Raw genomic sequence first — 21,737 nt, 5'->3', positions numbered from 1 at the left:
TTCAAAAAAAAAAAAACATGCACAGAACGCTAAGACATTGAACCTGGTGGGCCTCAGGATGGGCCTTTCACCCTCATGTTTACTAAAACTCCTCTTTCTGACAGATTGCAGACTTTTCATAGGCTTTTTAAGTGAATGCTTGTCAGGATGACAGCCTGGATTCTTTCTTTGGTCTATCCCCCCCGGCCTCACCTCCCTTTCCACTGAGTGCTATCTTTTATCCAAAAGTCAAATCCCATGCCCCTCTGTCCTCTGCAGTGGTGGAATGTAACTGAGTACATTTACTCAAGTACTTAAGTACAAATGTTGAAGTACTTGTACTTTACATGTGTCTTTTCTTTTAATGCCACATTTTCACTTCTCCTCCGCTACATTTCAGACAGAAATATTGTACTTTCACTTGAACTCTACTCTTTTTTTTTTTATAATCGTACAGCTTTAGTTACTAGTTACTTTACAAATTAAGATTTCTACACACAAAACAGATGTAGTTTATATAATATGATGCCTTTCACTCCAACGTACGAATATAAATAAAAAAGCAAAGTACAGATACGTGAACATATAAGGATTTCTACACACAAAACACATGTAGTTTATATAATACGATGTTTTATTATAAATTAAACTACCCAACAATATATTGGCCCACAAGTCCAGCTGAAACGATTAGCCAATAAAACACAGAACTGTTTCGATCGTTTCCAGTTTCTGAAATGTGAGGACTTTTCCGCATTGAGTACATTTACTTTTAATACTTTAATTACTTTGTACATTTTCCTGATGACACTCACATACTTTTACTTAAGTAGCATTTGCCAATGTAGGACTTTTACTAGGGGTAACAGAGTATTTATACTAGGGGTGGGGTAAAAAAAAGATTTTTTTTTGTGGCGATTTTTAAAATCGGTTCTTTTACGTAGAATCAATATTTTTTATTTATTTTTATTTTTACCAAGGATTGACCTAAATATTTTCTGTTTATACGGTTCCGCAGTCGGCAACTACATCATATCCGTTTCCAGCCAAACAGAGCAAAAGCAGAAAAATCCATGTTATGTACTTCTTAACAAAAGAAATACATGTCAGACTAACTAACTGTAGAGGATGGATACCCCGAACCGAGCCCATCGGGACCCGACGGTACCCGCAGGGCCAAGCCGGGTTTGGACGGATATTTAGAAATGATATTCGGGTCAGGTTCTGTCACATCAGCGCGATAAAGCATTGAACATTTAAAATTTAAAAAAGCTTATTATGTAGGTGCGCGCCTGTGTTAACGTGTACTTGTTGCCCCATGTGCGCTGATGCGCTTATCTGTTGACATTTCCGAATGCCTTCCTACAGTTGCTAAATAAAAGCTTTCCACACAAACAGACGTACATCATTAGTATGAGAATAAAACGAGATTTTAACTGTATCGGGCTCAGGTCGAGCTCGGACATAAATGTCCTAATGCCTGTGTGCATTCTTCTTAGAAAACAAATAGTTTTTAGAAATGTCTTTAGAAGTGTACTATTCAACTTTTGCCTTTATCAAAGAAGGAAAAGAAAATTGCAATACTCAATACTGTCGAATCGCAATACTTCTAGAATCGCAATAAATAAAAAATCGCAATACAAATCAAATCAGCACCCATGTATTGTGAAAGGATAGAACAAAAGCGTAACGTCCCAGCCCTAATTTGTAAAGTGTAGTATCAGTACTTTTACTCTAAGTGGCTATATGTAACTTTCAGTTTTGGTTGATTCTAGCGGCCGCTTTGGACAAAAGTGGTAGTGTTTTTACCACACCTGCTGCCGTAAAGCTATTTTCTTTACAGTGCTGTATTGCCCTAGGCTGGCTCCCCCTCCTACGTCCTTCCACTATATTTTCATTTTCCTTCAGTACGTCGTCTGGGTTTGCGGTGTATTCGCAGCTTTTCTCCGGCCAAATCTTTACCGGTCCAATCAGCGAACAGAGGGAGTGGCTGAGAACGATGACGTCGAGGTTGTGCAATAGTTTGAGTTGTAGTTCCGTAATGGTGGTGGAGAAAGATTTGAGCAAAGCCATTCGGTCCGTTGTGGCAACGCTGCCGAATATCCAGAAGTTAAGCCCCAAGCAAGAACAATCTTTGCTGAGTTGTGTTGGTGGCCATGATGTTGTGGCTCTCCTCCCCACGGGGTTCGGTAAAAGTTAGATTTTCCAGCTCGCTCCGTCAGTGGTGAAAGAGTTGGCTAAGGTTAATGCTAGCGATGCTAAGCCAACGTCACAACCAAACGTTAGCGATTGGTTATGGCAGCTCCACAGTGGCTCTGGGCAGATCCAATAGTTTTAAACTTCAACAGAGAACCCGCCTTCAAGGAAGTTACCACTTGTCAATGGAGAGTGGCCAGACTCTCTGTACACATGAAATGTACGCCAACCCGCCATACGCGGATAAAAATGAACTTCAGCAGGTAACATTGCAAAGTTATTAGCCAATTTGTCCGTTGATGAATGAAGCAAACAACACTGCATCTGTTTGCAAGAGGTTTGGGCAGTTTTGTGTGTGTTTTACTTGGAAACCATGAATGCTATGTTGTGACATAGCATGTAACCGTTGGCTACGTTCCTAGTGTGTGTGGCATTGAATAAAAACAATTTAAAGAAACGTGGACACTTAAATGTATTTAGTGGCACTCATAATCTGTAGTTTTTTTTCCTGAGAAAAAATGTCGCTAGTTGAAAATCTGACAGGCTTGTAACTTTAAAAATCGACTAATAATTTAAAGCCCTGCCCACTGTATTACTGAATTAGCGTTACCTGGAGGTCTTGTAGTTGCAATATATGTTTTGCTCGGACAGAAAATCATTAATTTAATAAGAGAATATGTTACAGATGCATCGTTGCTTTTCAAGTGTTGCGTACGGTAACTTAGCCTACTTTAGATGTATCGTAAACTAAACCGGGTATCACTGTCACTGTGTCACTAGACAAAGCATTACCGTAGCGCCATCTAACACAGTTTTAGAATTTTTTTGAAAAGTTACATATAGTAACTTTAGTAAAAGATCTAAATACATGTTCCACCACTGGTCCTCTGCCACTCACCCATGAAGTCCTGTTCTATGAAACTGTGGAACTCGTTGACCAAGTTCAGCACTGAAGAGTTGAGTCTGTGTATGTCGGAGTGGACGTTCTCCAGCTGGACGGTCTGGATATTGTGGATAAGATCTCCGTGAGACGTTACCGTGACGTTGAGTCCATTAACGCAGCTCCACAGCCCAGACACATGTCGGTTCAGGCCCTCCCTGATCCTCTCCAGGCTGTCTGAGAATGAGTCCAAGTGTCCGCACACTCCCTCCAGCTTGGAGAGTCTTCTCTCCAGGACGTCGCTGGACCGCCGGCACTCCCCCACCTCTGTCACAAAGTTGCTCCGGATGATCTGGATCTCCTTTTCCAGACCGCCGAATCGAATCTTTGAATCATCAACATGCTCTGTCAGCTCCTTCTGCAAATTGTCCACCTTGGAGAGAAAGTAGAGAATGTTGATACTTGTCAGACAATGTAGATAATGTAGATACTTAGTTAATGTGTGTATGTTGGACGAGTTTCTTTCGACAAAGTTCTACCATAAATATACTTTTTTTCCATCTTTGCTCGGATTTATTCTCCTATGGCATCTTATACACACAGAAATATGTAAGCATATTATCTGAGCCATGTCTGTCAAGAAGACTCAAATGTTTGTAATATGCTCAAATATTTTTCTAACTAAAATAACATTATGTGAAAACCCTGTTTGCCAAGATAACCACGGGGCATGTTTGATTGACATAGTGTTGTTTTTAAAGTCCATAAAGAAAAGTTATGTTTCAGTATGTACAGTTTAATATAACAACACACATCATGAGCACAATTACCATCATTATTAACATCAATGGTAACTTGATCTTTCCTGTTTAATTCTACGTTTTAGTACAGTGCCTCCCAACCTGGGGCTTGGGACCCCCAAAGGGGCAGTCATGAGATATTCAACAAGGAACGTGGGGGGAAATAATAATAATATAATAATAATATGCCACACATTGTATGTGGGGTTTTCTTTTGCGGGGTGCAAATGTTCCACCAAAACAAGTTCCTTCCCGAGACTGTTTTGCAGAGCCATCGTCAGCCACTGCATTGAGTACTTTTGCTTTAATACTTTAAGTAAATTTTACTGATGATACTTACATACTTTTACTTAAGTCACATTTTCAATGCAGGAATAATACTTGTAACACAGTGTGGTATTAGTAAGAATCTGAATTCTTCTTCCACCTCGGATGTAGCCAGACCTTACTATATGGTACTAAATTTAGCAAAAACGGAGATAATGTTCTGACACAGCTTTTAGAGCTTTTTTTAGAACCCTACATCACAAAGAAAGCGGAAGGTAACAGACATCCAACCGAAAAAGAGTGGCATCCGACGGAATTTCCAGAAACGTCGTGGATATAGACTTGTTGTGTACCTTACCTCAGAGATGAGGTCGCCCTTGGTGTTGGTCAGATCCGTCAGCGTGTTGCCATGCGTCTGTAGAGTCCTTCCCAGGCCCTTCAGAGTCTCATTGATGGAGTTAAATGTGACCATGACTCCAGCCAGCTCTCCTTGGATGGACTTCAGATCCCCTCCTAATTTCCCACTATGGACGCCATGGCCATCCAGGCGTTTCTTCAGATCGTTGATGTTGGTTTTACACTGTCCGGTACACTCCTCCACTTCCTCTCGTAGTCGTCCCACCTCCTCCTGAAGGTTGGAGCACACCTGGGAGCACACAGATTCTCCCGAGTCCACCTTTCTCCGCAGATCGGTGAGTTCCACCTGGCACCTGTCGAGGCCGCTGTTGGTGGAGTTGGCGAGCGAGCGCAAGTCGTCCTCTACGGTCCGGCAAATATAACAGTCCTCGACATCGCGGCCCAATGTTTCCACCTCGGTGACGATCCGTTTGAAATGCTCGCCGTTCTCCACCGTCACAGCTATTATCTTTTTGACGTCGTCTGTTAAGCTAATCACTCGATTGGTCAGCGAGTCCCCAGACACGGACAAATCATTCAACCGGGTGTTAAACTTCTGGATGTCCTCTTCGTTGGCCACGACTCTCCACTGTAACGTTTTCACGGTGTCGTCAGTCTTACGCCCCTTTCCGTTAGGCCCGCAGGTCTCGTTGCACATGTTTGTGGTCGATGTTAGCCTTCTGTCCAGGAAGGTTGTGATGTTCTCCAGCTGGCTCAGACGCCGACTGTGGTCGGTGACCGTATCTCCTAACACCGACACGTCCAGCTCTATCTTGCCGATCTTGAAGCCGTGCTCGTCCAGCCGACTGAGGACCATGTTGCGCAGCTGCGTGACGTCTCTCTGGACGTTGTCCTTCACGTTGTTGCCCGTGTTGGTGCACCTCTGCTCCGTCTTTCTCACCGTGTTGTTCACCCTTTTCTCCAGCTCTCTCAGTCTGCCGTTCAGCCTGTCCTCCGTCACTCTTCCCTTTCCTCCGCCCGTCCCAGCCAGCTCCTTATCCAGCCGCCCTTTAATGGTGTCACATTTGTTAGCCGTGGAGGTGACCCGGACGTCCACATCCGTCAGCCTCTTCTCCAGCTCGGTGACTGTGTTGCAGCAGGCCTGGGAGCGTTGGCTCAGGTGCTGGTCCATGGAGCCAAACAGCTTCTCCAGGGCTTGGATCCGCTCCCGGTCCTCTTGCTGCTGGCGCCTCAGGTCCTCCACACCAGCCTGCAGGGAAACAGGGATTACCAGGATTGGAATTCATTTGTTACTTGTATAGTTTGTATCGATTATGTATTAAGGTTTTTGGCAATGTATCTTCGGCCCAAATCCATTTGTAAAAAGTAAAAGGAATACGTGTCTTGCTCTCTATGCCTTTTTCCAAATACTCCCCCCGCCCCCCGAGTCTCATACTGAGTGCATACAGAAATTACAGTAAACCGTTAAATTAAAGCCAATAGGATTGAATACATTAATATGTGTGTGTAAATATAATCTGCTGTAAGAAAATATTACCTGCTAGATCACATGTTTCTCTTTCATTTCTTTTCCTTTCATTTAATTTTCCTTCAATGCTTTCCTTGTTTGTGAAGTGTCACATTCTGAAGTATTTTAAATTCCTTTTGTGGAAAGTAGTGTCAGTCGACGGCTTATCGTTATCTCATAAATGAACTTCATACATGTAGGTGTAGTTTTCAACCATGAACAGCAACATAATAAGAAAAGAAAGATGCCAAACAACTGTGAGTAACAGGGGTTGGCGGTACTTTGGTAGGTAGCAGTTCGAGGCCTTTTATGTGTTTGTGCCCAGGGGCCCAGGATTGTGCATAAGGCAAATAAAAACTCAATTTAGACAAATAAACATTGTTTTATTTTAAATCCTAACCCTTTATTTTTTCAAAACGCTGGAAAATTGTGTTTGGCCTTGTTGCCATTTTCCTTTCTTTAACGACTCAATCATTCTTTTCTTTTTTTTGCAGAATTGTTTTTATGTTTGTTAGAGCAGTGGTTTATGTGGGGATGTAATGTTCTTGTTTTATTGCCTGGATGTGGCTAATATTGTTTTACAGCTTTAGGCAGCAAAGATCACATACAGGGAACAAAGTAAAGACATGAATATGCACTACAACTAGCAATCACACAGGGTGACCTTTAAAATGGCTATAACAAAGTAGAATATTGACTTTAAACATATTGATATTTACCTGGCAGGCGGAGCAGGACAGAGTCACCCTTCTCTCCAGCTCGGTCAGAATCTCCTCCTTCAGCGTGTTCAGCTGGTTTACTCCTCCGTTGGTTGCTTCGTCCAGCTCGTTGCTCCTTCCATTCACCAGATGGTTGATGTTGAGCAGGGTCTGGTCATGAACCTGAGCAAGCACACGTCCACATAGTACTGTCAAATGGTCTATCCTGCCATTATATATAAATATAAAAACTGTAAAAAACACAGAAATAAATTAATCAATCAAAATACTTGAGGAATTCAGTTTGTTACATAGGCCTAGGCTCCACTCCCGAGCAGAAATTATAAGAACAAACAGAAATAAGAAATAAAGTAGAATGAGAAATACATTAACAGAATAAGAAATATGTATGTAAAAATGCTATAAAAATATGTGCATTACAGTAAAATGTGTAGCTTTAGCACATATGATGATGAGCACACTGATTTAGCACTCCACTAGCTTGAATGGGCATCATAGGATTTCATTGTGCAGCTCCTCTTGACTTTCTGAATGGATCAAATTCTGATAGAGAAACAAGTCATTTCCTGGGGGTTGTGACGGTCAAAAAGATGATTTACAGACGTCTCTTTTACCATGCAAATCTATAGGAAAAAGTCTTTTTGGGGGACAGATTACGTGACGTTGCAATTCTACCCTTTGGGCGCTATGTTCAATTTGCTTTAAGGCCTGGCATATCAGTGGCAAATCATCAGCGTACAACTTGTAGCCTAAACACGAGCTTGACTGAGAGAGCCACTGCTAGAGTGATTAACATTAGCATTAGCTAAGGCTGGTTGTTGGACTCTGTGTCTTTAGGCTTCTTAAAGGGTAACTACCGTTTTTTTTTTCAACCTTGACCCTATTTACCTGTGTTTAAGTGTCTAGCCGACTGATAGGAACAACAGTGTTTGAAATCGGTCCAGTATTAAGCGTGAATGCTGTAACTGGCAGCCACAGACCGGGCTGCAATGTAAGCCTATGGGGCAAATGTGCATCGTCAATTTTGCTTTATTTGCCACTGACAGGCTCAGATTATAATTCTAAGTATCCCTATAAAGATAGACCTGTTAAAGACCTTTCTGTTTAACCAGAAACATCTCTGAGGTTGTTAGCGCTAAACCCACCAGACTCCATTTAAAAAAACAATACTTTAGCGTGAATATAGCCAACATATTTAACATGTAATTCAATACACTATGTGTTTATTTCCACCAAAACTAGAGTTGTGATGGTTGGAAAAGTGGACAGACAACCCAAAACATCTTTTCATAGTTTTATTTAGTTTTTGTCAACTTTATATGAAGTATATTTATTTTACTATTTTTTTTAATATATAGGCATGTTGTCGTGAAAAGTCAACTACCCAGAGCCCACTGTGTCATGGAAGTTCCTGAAGCAGGTGAAATGAGATGTGAGACTATACAAATGTTAATATAAAGATTGACATAGAGGAGCCTCTGGAAGAATGTCTACTCCAGGTGCTGCTCACTAGCGGATGGGAATGACTTCCAACCCTAACAGATTCAGTTTACCTGTGTTCTGTTGTAGAGATGGTCCAGCTTGGTTTGGATGCTGTTGATGGTTTCCTTCATGTGTGGCTGAGCTGAATCAGCAGGGACAACAGCCCCATTCAGACCGGGCCTATACGAGAGAAGAGTTAAGATTTTGGCTCACATTTATCATAAAAAGATGTATATGTTAAATAGTATATGACATCAAAGTGGATCATGAAAGACAAATTATCAAATAGAAAATGTATCATGTACACAGTAAAGTGGTGTGTAGAGAGGCAACACATTGTCATGAACGGGTTTGTATGATATCGTACGAAAACTTATGCACAACTATTTGTATGATATCTTACAAAATTAGGCGACTGACCTGTTCACGTAACGTCCGGTCACATGACAGTTAAGTTTAGCCTTTTTAAGAATATTTTAGGCCTTTATTAGACAGCTTGAGACATGAAATGGGAGAGAGAGGGGGAACGACATGCAGCAAAGGGCGCCACACAGCCTTTTTTACAGTTACATTTAGCCGAGAAAAGGTGACTGTGAGCTGGGGACAGGGCATGGCGAGGTGACAGTCCTTTTTAGGGGCCGTAGCAGTTGGGACGACACATGAGCGGTACCAAAATAAGTTAAGAATATAAAAGAGGTTGTTGTTTGGATTAAAACACACCCAGCACATGAACAAATGTGTTTTCAGGCTGAAAGTCTTGTGTTTTCCCCGGGGTGCAAACTCCGCTCCCCCGGCTTAAAAGCGCTGTGTTTTATGACCCACCCATCCACCCCGACCTCCTCCCTACGTGGACCAGAGTGGTCTTATACAGCAGCAGTTATCGTGGTGCGTACGCAAATACATGGAATACATACAAATTTCAGTGTTTTACCTTTCTTAGCTCTATGTACAAATGGTTCATGAGAACAGCTTGGGGGGGGATGGGTTTAGTCTAAATTTACTTGATTCTGCCTGTGCACAGTTAAAGTCAAAGGACACATTCTGTGTATATATGCAGCATTGCATTACGTTTTGAATGAGGCTTAACTATTTATATCTTGCTATCCTACCTACATCACTGTATATAGGCTAATAAACAAACATATCCTCTTCTTAAACCGAACTGCTGAAATAAAATGCAATAAACATGAACTGATACACAGTGTGCTACTCATTCCACAGTGTACTGGGTGATATCCGTACAGCAAAACTAGCAACCCTTGATTGTAAACAGGATTAAACATGGTGTTCTGAAAACAAGATCCACGTACAGCCTCTGGTTCATGCCGTGGATGGTGGTCTGCATGTTATGCAGGTCTTTGCTAAGACCACGGATGGTTTCCTCCAGCTGTCTTATCTTCTCAGAGTCACCTGGAGACAAAGAATAACAGCCAATATGAGAGAGGAAATGTGGAGTTTAACTCTTAAGATTTTATATTTACTGCTTGCAAAATACAAACTCAACAAAGACTGGAACCTTTAATGTTTACAGTATAGAAAGATCTGTTAAAATTGCTGAAAACCCTTTCTCTCAATCAGCATTACGTCCTGCGTGAACATGACATTTTCCGACAAACTTTAAAGCTATAGTGCGTAGTTTCTGTCGCCCCCATGAGGATTTCTAAGTAATGACAACAACACTGTCATTGCATCCACAGGTCACAAGCCTTCCGTGATTGAACACCACCCCCACCCCTAATCAACGCAGTTGCTTGTAACCAAGGAGGACACGTAGACTTAAAAAAAAACATGATGGACTCTTCCGAAGAGGTAATTATTTTCACTTGAGTTTCTGCGCGCGAAAGTCACCGGGCCACATTTTTTTTTGTAAACATAGCCGTACTTAGAAATACAGAGTCTCTGTCCTTGCTTTCCAATCCAAATCTGATTACACTTGGGGGGTTGTTTGCTTTGTGTTGTCAGTGCTGATCAAGCCACACCAGGGGTTGATGCACAGACTGTATAAGTGAAGCCAAAACATCTAGATTGCCCCGTGGTGGCTGGTTGCAGTATAGGTCATAAACTCCATCCCCTCTATGTTAATAGATGGGACATGGGCCAAACTAAAAAATTAAAGTACAAGTCAAGTACGATTTTTTTAAAGGTGTTTTGTTAGGTTGGTTTCCGTCATTTTTGGTAGTTCTGATCAAGCTGATGTTTGTTAAAGTGTTAATTTTTCGAATAAGTTTGATTTTTATTAGTATTTTTGATGCTATAAAAAAGGTGTGAAACGTCATAATTGAAAGCTGTGATTGACTCGCAATTGGTCGGGCGGGTACATGGGCGGGGCTTTGATTCTGCGGCTACACAGCCAGATCACTACTGTGCAGCCGTTGGCTCTGAAATTACAAGATGGCAGTGGAGACGCGTTATCCATTCTTTATATACAGTCTATGCACCACACACATACAGTCATAATGACACCAAAATGAGTAATGACTAAGAACGCCCTCCACCCCCAAAATCCAACTTTGATTGTTGTTTATATAGTCATGAATATTTAAATATAGTCAGGAATATTTAATCTTATAGAGAAATACTTCAGAAACTAAGTTTTTAGGGGCTTTAAGTGAAAGTCAGATTGGATTTAAGAGTTTTCCAGCTGTATTTTACAGTTATGTAGCATGTAGTTGTTCCCAGATCTATTTAAAGTTGTCAGTTTTCTTTATATATTGATTTATTGATTGAATGATTGATTGATTGATTGATTGATTAACTGATTGATACTTGAGACTGACAAGATACATACATGTTACGTTTTGATATTATTTCACAAAATGAATGCATGCATCCTGATAACATGAAACCATATTTGAAGTAGATGCTATTCGGATTTCATGGAGCCTTCTCTACGGTCTCTACCTTCTCCTCCCTGTCTGCCGCCTGGGTTGTAGCCTGTCGGCGTGACACTGGGTCGCCCTCCATTGACCTGGGTGTTGGTTGTTCCCTTTGGCCCATCGTGGCAGTCTTCCCCAGAGTAACCATGGCAACATTTCCACTCCATTTCTGTCACCATCTTGTAAGCTACCTTATACCGTGGCCTCCTGAATGTCCGGTAGCTGAGGATGAAATGGAAATTTCAGATATAAAATCTCATCTCCGGAACAGCTTCTTCCCCAGAGCTGTGAACATATTACAAAAATCACACATACATCCACTCATACAAACATAAAATCTCTCACCCCCTCAGTGCAATCGGACTCTGTGCAATAACTGCTGTGACAGTTTTTAACTGTTTTATCTATTTATTGAGAATGTGTTAGTGTATGTGCATATGTGTATGCGTGTGCATGTGCTTGTATGTATGTATATATGTGTATATGTGTATGCTTGTGCATGTATATATATATATATATATATATATATATATATATGTGTATATATATTTTTATCTAGTTTACTCTGTATGCGTATGTATGTATGTGCGTATGTATGTATGCATGTACATGCGTACGTATGTATGGATGTGTATGTGTATATAGGTGTATATCTTTATTTTTTTTTACTCTATGCTGCTATTTGGAGAGGATTGCTCCAACAGAATTTCGTTGTATCGCATACAATGACAATAAAGATCTATCTATCTATCTATCTGGACTTTTATTTGTTCCGATTTGATAAAGACTTAACACTTATAACATGGACTTATGACTTCATTTTTTAGCCACGCCTGTGCAAGGCTCTTCCAATGGCAATGTTGGTCTGATGGGTACCAATCCACTCCCTTTGTCCAGATTGAAATATCTCTAGCTATTAAATGGATTGTGATTAAACTTTGTACAGACATGTATATGGTCCTAACAGGATGAATCCGACTGAATTTAGTGATCCACTCACTTTTCATCAAGTCAAAAATGGAATACACGTTTATGGTTTATGACCACATTCCTGCACAAGGTACCTGACATACCTAAAGTTAACATGCTAGCACGCTTAGCTAAGATCGTGAACATTGTAGACATTAAACCACCTTAACATCAGCATGTTAGGATTATCATTGTTAGCATCATGGGTAGATGCATGGACTGTGTAAGTGAAGCCAAAACATCTGGGTCGACCCCTGGTGGCTGGCTGCAGTATAGGTCATAAACCGCGCCCCCTCTATGTTAGCGGATTGGACATGCACAATGCCTTAAAAAATCAATGTACTCGCCAAATACATTTTTCCCAAAGATAGTTTCTGTCATTTTAGGTAGTTCTGATCACGCTGATGTGTTCAAGTGTAAAGTTTTCTGATAAGGTTGTTTTTTATTAGTTATTTGATGCTATAAAAACGGGTTAAAACGTCACGACTCTGGCTCCAAAAGTACAAGATGGCGGCGCATGTATCCAGGATATTTTGGCTTCACTTTTGAACAGTGGGAGAAAGTGGAAATGCGTTGTCCATCTTCTTTTTTTACAGTCTATGGTTAGTATGTTTATGTTAGCATTAAGCTAACAGTACAGCCTCACAGAGCCGCTTAGCGTGGCTGCTCTTGTTGATTCTTGTCTTCAGAATGGTTTGGGACTTAAAGTAAGCAGACTTGTGCCAGACCATGACATTAAGACTTAAACTGTGTAGTGAGATCCTGATAACTAAGTCAAGGACCCATAGTGGCCCCTAAACCCTGTATTGAATACCAACGCTGTACACTGTTGATATTAATGTGCACTGAGTCATTGGATGTCTGGGAAATAGCTCCAAATCATCAACTGATGATGGATGGGATTAAGAGTGCTTTGTAAACTTTAGAATGTTATTTCTGTACCATTTTCCAAAAGAAATCAACCCCATCCAGCACTAAATCTTTTTTTCCTCAAAGACGATTCATCTGAAAAAAATATATATGGATGTTTTATTTGGATAGCTCCTTTGTAGTTTTATCATTATTTGTGTCATTTAGCTCTGTGACTGAATAGACTCCCTGTTACAGTAACAGTGCAATAAATAGACCAGAATTGGGCGGATGTCTCACTACAGAGTTATGGCAGCGTCACAGGAAAATTAACAAGCCCTGACTGGGAACGTTTAGCAGGTTGCTCTCTTCTTTATGCCAACCCACAAACATCACTGTAGGTATGGCAGAGGCTTTTCTGCGACATATTAAAGACTTCATCTTCCAGCTCTCCGCTCTGAGAGCGTGAGAAAAAGGGATCCACATACTCTCTCAAGAAAAAACAAAAACTAGGGCCTGGAGAGGTAGCAGGAGGAGGAGTTGGTCGAGCTGGAGAAAGAGTACGAAAGTAGGAGAGCCATAAAAAAAAGAAACAAAGACAGAGTAAGAAGAAGAGATTGTTTTTACAGGGTAGGAGACTAGACTGTGGTGCCTGGAACCCCTGCCGGCTTCATTCTTAGCATAGCCCAGGTTTAGGCCAAGGCCCCTGGCAGGCAAGGGGATCAGGCAGCCAGGCCAGGGTCAGAGAACATGGTGAAAACTTCAAAAGAGGGAAAAACATCAGGAGCTCATAATTAATTTTGACTCGCATACACAACAACCACATTTGGGAAATTATTCAATCGATCATATATATATATAGTCTGCACCAGGCATAGAGACAGCGCGCATATGAAAACCATGTCCAACAAAGGGGGAAACAAACAGCGCCACAATATGCAACGGCTAACAAAGTGCCTGTAGCTAATTAAAAACATCAGATTTAACCCGTTTTCGAAGTTTTTTTATTTTAGAAATATGGGTTTCTTTAAAGCAAATTGCCCGAAAATAACATGGATGCATGGATGTACGTTGTATGGGTTCCATACAACGATCCTCGCAGGTAATATGAATTATTACTTTCACTGAATTTTGAATTCTAGGGGTTTTCTTCAATTTTATAGCATTTGAAATAACGTTTTGGTTTCAAAACATCATCCTGACTAAACTTTGACATATACCAGTCTGGGATCCACTCAACATCCTCTGATCTTAACTATTAGTCAAAGTAATTCATCCTTTCTGCTTTTTTTTTTAAACTAAAAAATAAGGTATAATGTCGTATACATTAGGTTTATTGACCATGAATGTATAAAAGCATAAAAAAGAGACAATAACATTGGGGGGAAAAAAAATAACAAAAGTTCATTGTCATTTTTGACCCGGAAGGACAAAAAGTTCATGGTAGATGGGAAGACAACACAAGGGTTAAGCATGTCAAAAGATTGTTCTAGCAACCTATGTCTGCCAGAGAGGCAACGAGTCCTCCAAACCATATGGGTCGTTTGTTCCTACCCATTAATACGACCCACAGGAGCGTTTTACAGTACGTCATCACATCTAAACCAGAGAACGTCGGTCACGGTTTAAAACATAAAGGCCACAGTTTTAAATGTGTCTATAAGGTTGTAAAACGGTGGCAGTTTGGTTAGCTTTAGGCAACAAAACTACTTAGTTAAGTTTAGCAAAAGATTTTAGTTTGGGTTAAAATCAGACGTTAGGCCTACTTACGTGACTCAATCCCCGCTCTCCTTGGTTACAGTCATGTGTTTGTTTGACCCATCCACCACCCAACCTGCCTAGTTCTGAGGAACTTGGCACTCATCTACTATGTCACATTACTTTCTGCTTTGCTCATAATTAGTCATAATTACAACCGCTACTATAGGGCGCCGCCACTAAAAAAACACACAGATGAGTCGTAATTGCTGCTTGAACAAAGGACCTATGGCCGATGTTAGCTAGCAAGCTAAGGCATTTGCAAACATAAAACTGCCTAGCTTTCGGATTTATCCACATTCCTTTATTTATGATACAAGCTGCATAGTATGTTCAAAACTTAACTTACAGATATAAAGTCAACCTAAAACTGACCTTTGGATATTTTACTTGGTAACAAAATGCCTGCTGCACACGTAACGTTGGGCATAACGTTAGCTTAGTGTCAGAATTCCACAGTCTTCCCATTCTTCCTGCTGATTCCTCACTCCTGTATCCACTTTTGTCTTCATAAAAGCCCAGTTTTTCAATTCGGCAGCTTATAAAAATGTAGTTATGGGTTCTTTACCGTGTTTTGTTTTTTTATATTGTTCCCGTGGGGAAATTAGGTAGTGCATCCCACCACACAGCAGCTTTTAGGCATTTTTCTGTTGCACTCTGTCTCTATACTGAAGGTCCACCACAGTAATGTGTGTGAGATTGAGACCAGTAGCCCTTTATTGAGAATAAACAGCCCAATACTGAGCTGTAATTATGTCCGTAATAGTGTTCTGGCTACACACAAGTCCGGTTAAAACGAGACACCTTTTTCTGATCAGACTCTCCTGAGAAAATGAAAAAAGCTGGGTGACTTTGGTATCCACAGACAGGAAACAGCGGATGGACAAGGGATACAAACTTCTGTGGAACAAAGGGCAGAAAGTTGGAGGAGCAAGTCTGAATACAAATTAGGCCGTATTTGCATGGGATTAGTATCATCTGGGGACCTTGTGGGATTTAGAAATAACTCCCCAACATCTGAGTTTGGTGAGGCGCATTCGCACGAGATAAGTGAAGCCTGCTTTTGCTCAAATTTACTGACGTATCTGTACCTCGAGAGTTGGCTACCCGGAGGCGCCCTTAGGACGGCCACGGCGAGGCCGCCGCACCACACTTGGGTAAGGTTATTTTTTATATCTTTTTGGGCCAGGCCCGTTAGAGGTTATAAGAGGCGCATACCCTATCCCCGCCGCGGCGACAGCCCTTAGATAAACCGACGGAGGTCTTTGGTCGGGCAGTGGTCCAGACTAGGTTGGCCATGAAAGGCAACGTCTGCAGCGGTCCCATCCTCGTGAGAGGGATAAAAGGGTGCACAGGAAACAAAAACCTTGCAAAAAGTATATACAAACCCGCCAAATCACAGTCATGTGGGTTCGCACGGGAGTAATATCACAGAACCTCGTTGTTCAGCAAAATATGGTAGGTCATTTGCGGGGGAATTTCTACTTGACAAATTACAGACTTGGCCGATTTGCACGGGATTAAGATCACAGACAACTTCCGTAAATATTACAAATGACTAGAGGCCTTCAGGTACTACTAATCCCCTGTGAATAGGGCTTAAGATTCCAGCAAAAGAGAAGAAGAATCAGAGAAGCTATGAAATAGAAGAGAGGGCATAGATACTTACGCAACTCGAGGACACTGGCCCCAGGTACAGCGTTGATAGTCTGGTTTGATGTACGTCTCCACCCCATCCTCCATCACACAGCTAACAGTGCGTGTCACCACATAAGCACACCAGTTCCTATGAAAGCACACACACAAGCAGGCAAAAGGAAATGACAAATGAATGACCGTGTGATGACTGGCGGTTTACTCTAAGTTTAGAGTCAGGCGTTGACACGAACATAGCAGAACTCTTACACACTCTCAGCATACACTCTGCTGCCCTTTGTTTCCAGGCAAAAAAGATGAGAGATTTGATTAAAAAAATAATAATAATCAAAAAGCAGGTCACTTGTTTGACTGTAAGGCTCCACTGTGAGCTTCCAGATCAGTATCTCAAACCCCGGACTGATTATTATTCTGTACAACATCCGAGAGAAATTGTCCGCTGGTGCAAATGTCAGATCAGTTTGGGATAACTGCGTGATTTTAACAATGGCTACCATTGTATGGCTTTCCCAACTCTACACAAACCAACCCACACAAAGACACACACACACACCCACACACACACACACACACACACACACACACACACACACACACACACACACACACACACACACACACATATCCATGTGAAATAATTATCATTGGTTATATTCATTCTACACAGCTGGAAAACCACTATATACTGTATATAACTTATGATTGAACATTGCTTTCATGCAGGAGGTTTAACTCTTAATCCAATTCAATTTAAACCTGGATTAATTGATTTTGTTGCCATATATGTTGATATAGTGAACATGTTAGCAAAAAACTTTTTCACACATTCAGCACACGGAGCAACATTAACAGAGCAACATTAGCTTTTATATGGAGTCGTGTTTCCGACCTCTTGGCGAACGTAAGTGGAATATTCACTCCCATTTCAGTACTTTTTCGATCTCCTCCAACTCCCTAGAGAAATTATCTAGTTTTTAGCTGCCAAAAGTTCCAATATGTCCACCAGCTAACACTAACTTATCTGCAAATGTCGGTCCCCAAGTGTACATTGTTTTCTTTTTATAGGACACCAGCTGCCTGCTGCGCCTGAAATAGCGGTGGATTCGTCACTACGAGCAACTTTTCACATTACATTTGATCCATCGTTGATGAAAACATATTATTTATATTCTTAACCCTTCCTCAAATACTAATTTTAAATAGTCCCTGTGAAGTGAAGGCAGTCCAAAATGATTGCACATTACCAAAAATATCCTCATGTCTTTAAAGTCAAACTCAAAGAGACCAGTAACACACCCACTCCACCCCCCGTCTGCACTCAATTTGTCCTCATCCCTCTGAACTCCCGTGACCCTCAGATATCGCTCATTATAACAACTGCAGATAGAATTAAGACACGGGCGACCTTCAGTTCGCTTTCTATCATCATTTTCATATTACCCACAATCCCCATCCACTGCTCTTTCCCAGGTGGTTATTATGGCCTATTAGTGTCACTCTCAGAGTGATCAGAGCAGGGCTATGAAGGCTTTACAGATAAAAGTTGGAGTGTACAAGGAGTTCCTTCATGCTGAAAAGTCAGTCAACGGTCTGTCTTCCTGTCTGTCAGTCTGTCTTTCTATGTCTCCTCCTGTTTGTCTGTCTTTCTTTCTTTCTGTCTTCCCGTCTGTCAGTATGTCATTCTATGTCTCTTTCTGTCTTTCTTCCTGTCTGTCTTCCCGTCTGTCAGTCTGTCTTTCTGTCTTTCTATGTCTCTTTCTGTCTTTCTTCCTGTCTGTCTTCATTTCTGTCAGTCTGTTTTTCTGTCTCTTTCTGTCTTTCTTTCTGTCTGTCTACTCTAACTCTCTACTGCTCTACATGTCTCCCTCTGTGTAACTCCTTTTTCTTTCCTTTTTAGGCTCCCTGTCTGCGTGGATCTCTTTCTTCCACTCGCTGTTTTATTTTTCAAAAGAGGAGCTATAGTCAGGCGTTCGATTAGCCACATTGTTGATTGTATTACTATTTATTTGTATGTTCCTTGCCTTTGTGATTTCCTGTGATATTTATTGGGTATCGATTGGTTTTAATGTATTATTTGTCCTGTGAAGCACTTTGTGACTTTGTCTCTGTGATAAGTGCCATATCAATAAACTTTACTTATTTGCTTACTTTTTATGGCCTATATATGTGTGTCAAACCCTCTCTCTCCTGTTCGTCTCAGTTCTCACAATCAGTATCTTCAGGAAAATGAACTTAAAGCTTTAGTGCGTAACTTTTTGATATTAAGGGACTAGAGCTGGGCAATATATCGATATTATATCGATATCGTGATATGAGACTAGATATCGTCTTAGATCGTAATATTGTAGTATGGCATAAGTGTAGTCTTTTCCTGCTTTTAAAGGCTGCATTACAGTAAAGTGATGTCATTTTATGAACTTACCAGACTGTTGTAACTGTTCTATTATTTGCCTTTACCCACTTAGTCATTATATCCACATTACTGATGATTATTTATAAAAGAAATCTCATTGTGTAAATACTTTGTTAAAGCACCAATAGTCAACGCTAAAATGTCGTTGTGGTATCAATATCGAGATATTTGGTAAAAAATATTGTGATATTTGATTTTGTCTATATCGCCCAGCCCTATAAGTGACGTCCGTTACATTCAAGCCGTTGCCAAATGAGTTGCTACAAAGCTAATTAAGACTATCAGCTCCACACAACTCTCTCTGGAGTTCTCAGTATGACTATGTTCACAAGATTGTGGCGTCCGCCGACTTTCCCGTGCAGATACTCGAGTGAAGATAATGAGCTCTTCTGAAGAGTCCATCATGTTTTTTTAATCCTCTGTGTCCTCCTTGGCTACTAGCAACTGCGTGGAGGAGGGGTGGGGGTGGTGCGCGATCACGGAAGGCTTGTATCATGTGGACACGCCTCATGGGGGAGACAGAAACTACGCACTATAGTGTTAAAGTAATAACAGCATTCAATGCAGTAAAATCCTCAATTTAGAAACTGGATGCGATCAAAACAGTTCTGTCAATCAACTAAGTGTTTAATCGGCTAATCATTTCAGCTGGACTTATATATTTAGGGTTGGGTATTGTTTGGTTTTTTTTCGATTCCGGTGCTAAATCGATACTTTTAAAACGGTGTCGGTGCCTTTAACGGTGCCTGAACCGGTACTTTTCAATAAAGTTAAAAAAAAAGAAGAAGAAAAAAAATAAGGGTAGTAAACAACAGTCAGTGACTTGTTTATTGCTAAGGCCATGGTCAAAATTAAAGATTTAATAATAATGTAATAACTATAAAAATAACTTATTTCACCAGTAAATTGCTGTTGAACCCCAGATGGGAAAAGGGTATTTTACAATTACTGTCAATGCACCACGAGGCTACCTGTTTTAAGTGAATCTGTGTTGTTTAATTCCGACAATGGCAGCTGCAAGTGAATGCACCATCTGTGTTGTTTAATTTCGACAACGGCAGCTGCAAGTGAACGCACCGTCTGTGTTGTTTAATTCCGACAACGGCAGCTGCGAGTGAACGCACCGTCTGTGTTGTTTAATTCCGACAACGGCAGCTGCAAGTGAACGCACCGTCTGTGTTGTTTAATTCCGACAACAGCAGCTGCAAGTGAACGCACCGTCTGTGTTGTTTAATTCCGACCATATAAACATACTGTATATCTATGAAATGCGACAACGGCAGCTGCTGCGCTGCAGAGCAGACTGTTACATCCCGCTGTAGAAGTCCTCCACAGTGAAATACAGTCACACTTTACACTGTTTAACGTTAGCTGTCAGCATTTTAACCGTGATTAATCCAGCTGCAAGCTAAAGGTAGGCTAACGTTACATGCTGTCAGGTGTAGTGTAAAGTTGAGCACCGAAACTTTCGTTCTTATTCGGTCTCGTTACTACCGTTTACGTCGGCCCCGGTTCCCTATTGGCACCAAGTTTCGGTACCCAACCCTAGATATATTGTTGGGTAGTTTAATTTATAATAAAACATTGTATTTTATAAACTACATGTGTTTTGTGTGTAAAAATCCTTATTTGTAAAGTAACTAGAAACTGAAGCTGTCAGATGAATGTAGTGGAGTAAAAAAAAGCAGTGTTGTACAAATTCTTTGTTACTGTACTTAGAAAAAGTAGAATTTTCTGGAATCTTTTACTTTTACTCCGATATACAGTATTTCCCCTAAGCGTCTTCGTTACTTGCTACTTGCAAGAAATGTTTTCGTACGTTAGAGTGAAAGAGTCTTCCTCACAAAAAAAAAATTAAAGATTTTTTTCTGTTTTTCTCTATGTTGATGTCAGACTTTGAATTTGAGGTTAAAGAAGGTGTGGAGACCCTGAATGTTATGCTTCACTATAAGAAAGCCACAATGAAGTTCACAATCAAAGTTTTTTTTTTTTTTTTATTCTTACTTTATTCTTCTTAGTTAAGTACATTTACTATCATACAATTACTTTTGATACTTAAAGTGCTGATATTATGCTTTTTGGCTTTACCCTTTCCTTTATTGTGTTATATATCTTTTTTGTGCACATTATAGGTTTACAAAGTGAAAAAGCCCAAAGTCCACCCCAAAGGGACTTACCATCTCCAACAGAAAACACTGTTCACAAACTGCTCCAAACAGCTCTATTGTAGTCCAGCCTTTACTTCAGAGACAAACGTGGTCACTTTGTAACACACGTTATAATGCTCGCCTAGCTGCTAGCGTGGCACGCCCTCATGCTCTGCAACTGACTAGCTAGCAGTACTTACTGCGCATGTGCGACTCCCAACAAAGATGGAAGAGAAGTGCGATGCCTCACTCTGTAGCTAAAACAGAGAGCTCAACGCACAGGGTGAAAAGAGGAGCTGCAGCGATGTGCTGTACAACAAAAATATGGTGGTTTCCGAAAATTAAACCACATAAACCTATTCTGGTACAACCTCTAAATACAATTATGAACCTGAAAATGAGCATAATATGAGCACTTTAAGTACAGTAAATAACAGATACTTTGAGACTTTTACTCAAGTAATATTCTGAAAGGTGACCTTAACTTCTACCAAAGTAATTTTCTGGTAAGATACTTGTACTTTTACTCAAGTATTGCTTTCAAGTACTTTATACAAGACTGTAAAAAAAAAAAAATACAATATTGGAGCAGAAGTAGAAAGTGGCATGAAAAGAAAAGACTTTTTTAAAGACATTTGTACTTAAGTACAGTGCTTGAGTAAATGTACTTAGTTTACATTCCACCACTGCTTTTATACCGTACAACTGTGTGGTTTATTAGTGATCTCACTCTTGCCGACTCTTTTAACTCATCCCTCTCCACCTGTGTCCGTCTCTGTTTCTTATCTCCTCCTTTCTCACCATTTCTACTTGCTGTTTCTCTATCTCACCCTCTGTGTGACTACACCTCTCCCCCGTTCCCCTAAGACCGTGATCCTCCCC

The 21,737-nt window shown here is 40.7% G+C and overlaps 1 protein-coding gene across 1 annotated transcript in view; it reads right to left on the bottom strand.

Moving 5' to 3' along the window:
• Positions 1 to 21,737, bottom strand: part of emilin1a (elastin microfibril interfacer 1a) — a 45,644-nt gene that overhangs the window by 4,734 nt on the left and 19,173 nt on the right. The window contains exons 2-8 of the mRNA XM_028605936.1: positions 16,309 to 16,425; positions 11,089 to 11,285; positions 9,498 to 9,597; positions 8,259 to 8,367; positions 6,706 to 6,867; positions 4,481 to 5,728; positions 3,074 to 3,488 (exon numbers count right to left, since the gene is read on the bottom strand). Coding sequence (XP_028461737.1) covers positions 3,074 to 3,488; positions 4,481 to 5,728; positions 6,706 to 6,867; positions 8,259 to 8,367; positions 9,498 to 9,597; positions 11,089 to 11,285; positions 16,309 to 16,425 — 2,348 coding nt within the window. The remainder of the gene's footprint in view (positions 1 to 3,073; positions 3,489 to 4,480; positions 5,729 to 6,705; positions 6,868 to 8,258; positions 8,368 to 9,497; positions 9,598 to 11,088; positions 11,286 to 16,308; positions 16,426 to 21,737) is intronic.

Source organism: Perca flavescens, chromosome 18, assembly GCF_004354835.1.
Source record: "Perca flavescens isolate YP-PL-M2 chromosome 18, PFLA_1.0, whole genome shotgun sequence".
Taxonomy (NCBI): domain Eukaryota; kingdom Metazoa; phylum Chordata; class Actinopteri; order Perciformes; family Percidae; genus Perca; species Perca flavescens.
Note: the sequence above shows the minus strand (reverse complement) of the source record. Positions and strands in the feature narration are given on the sequence as shown.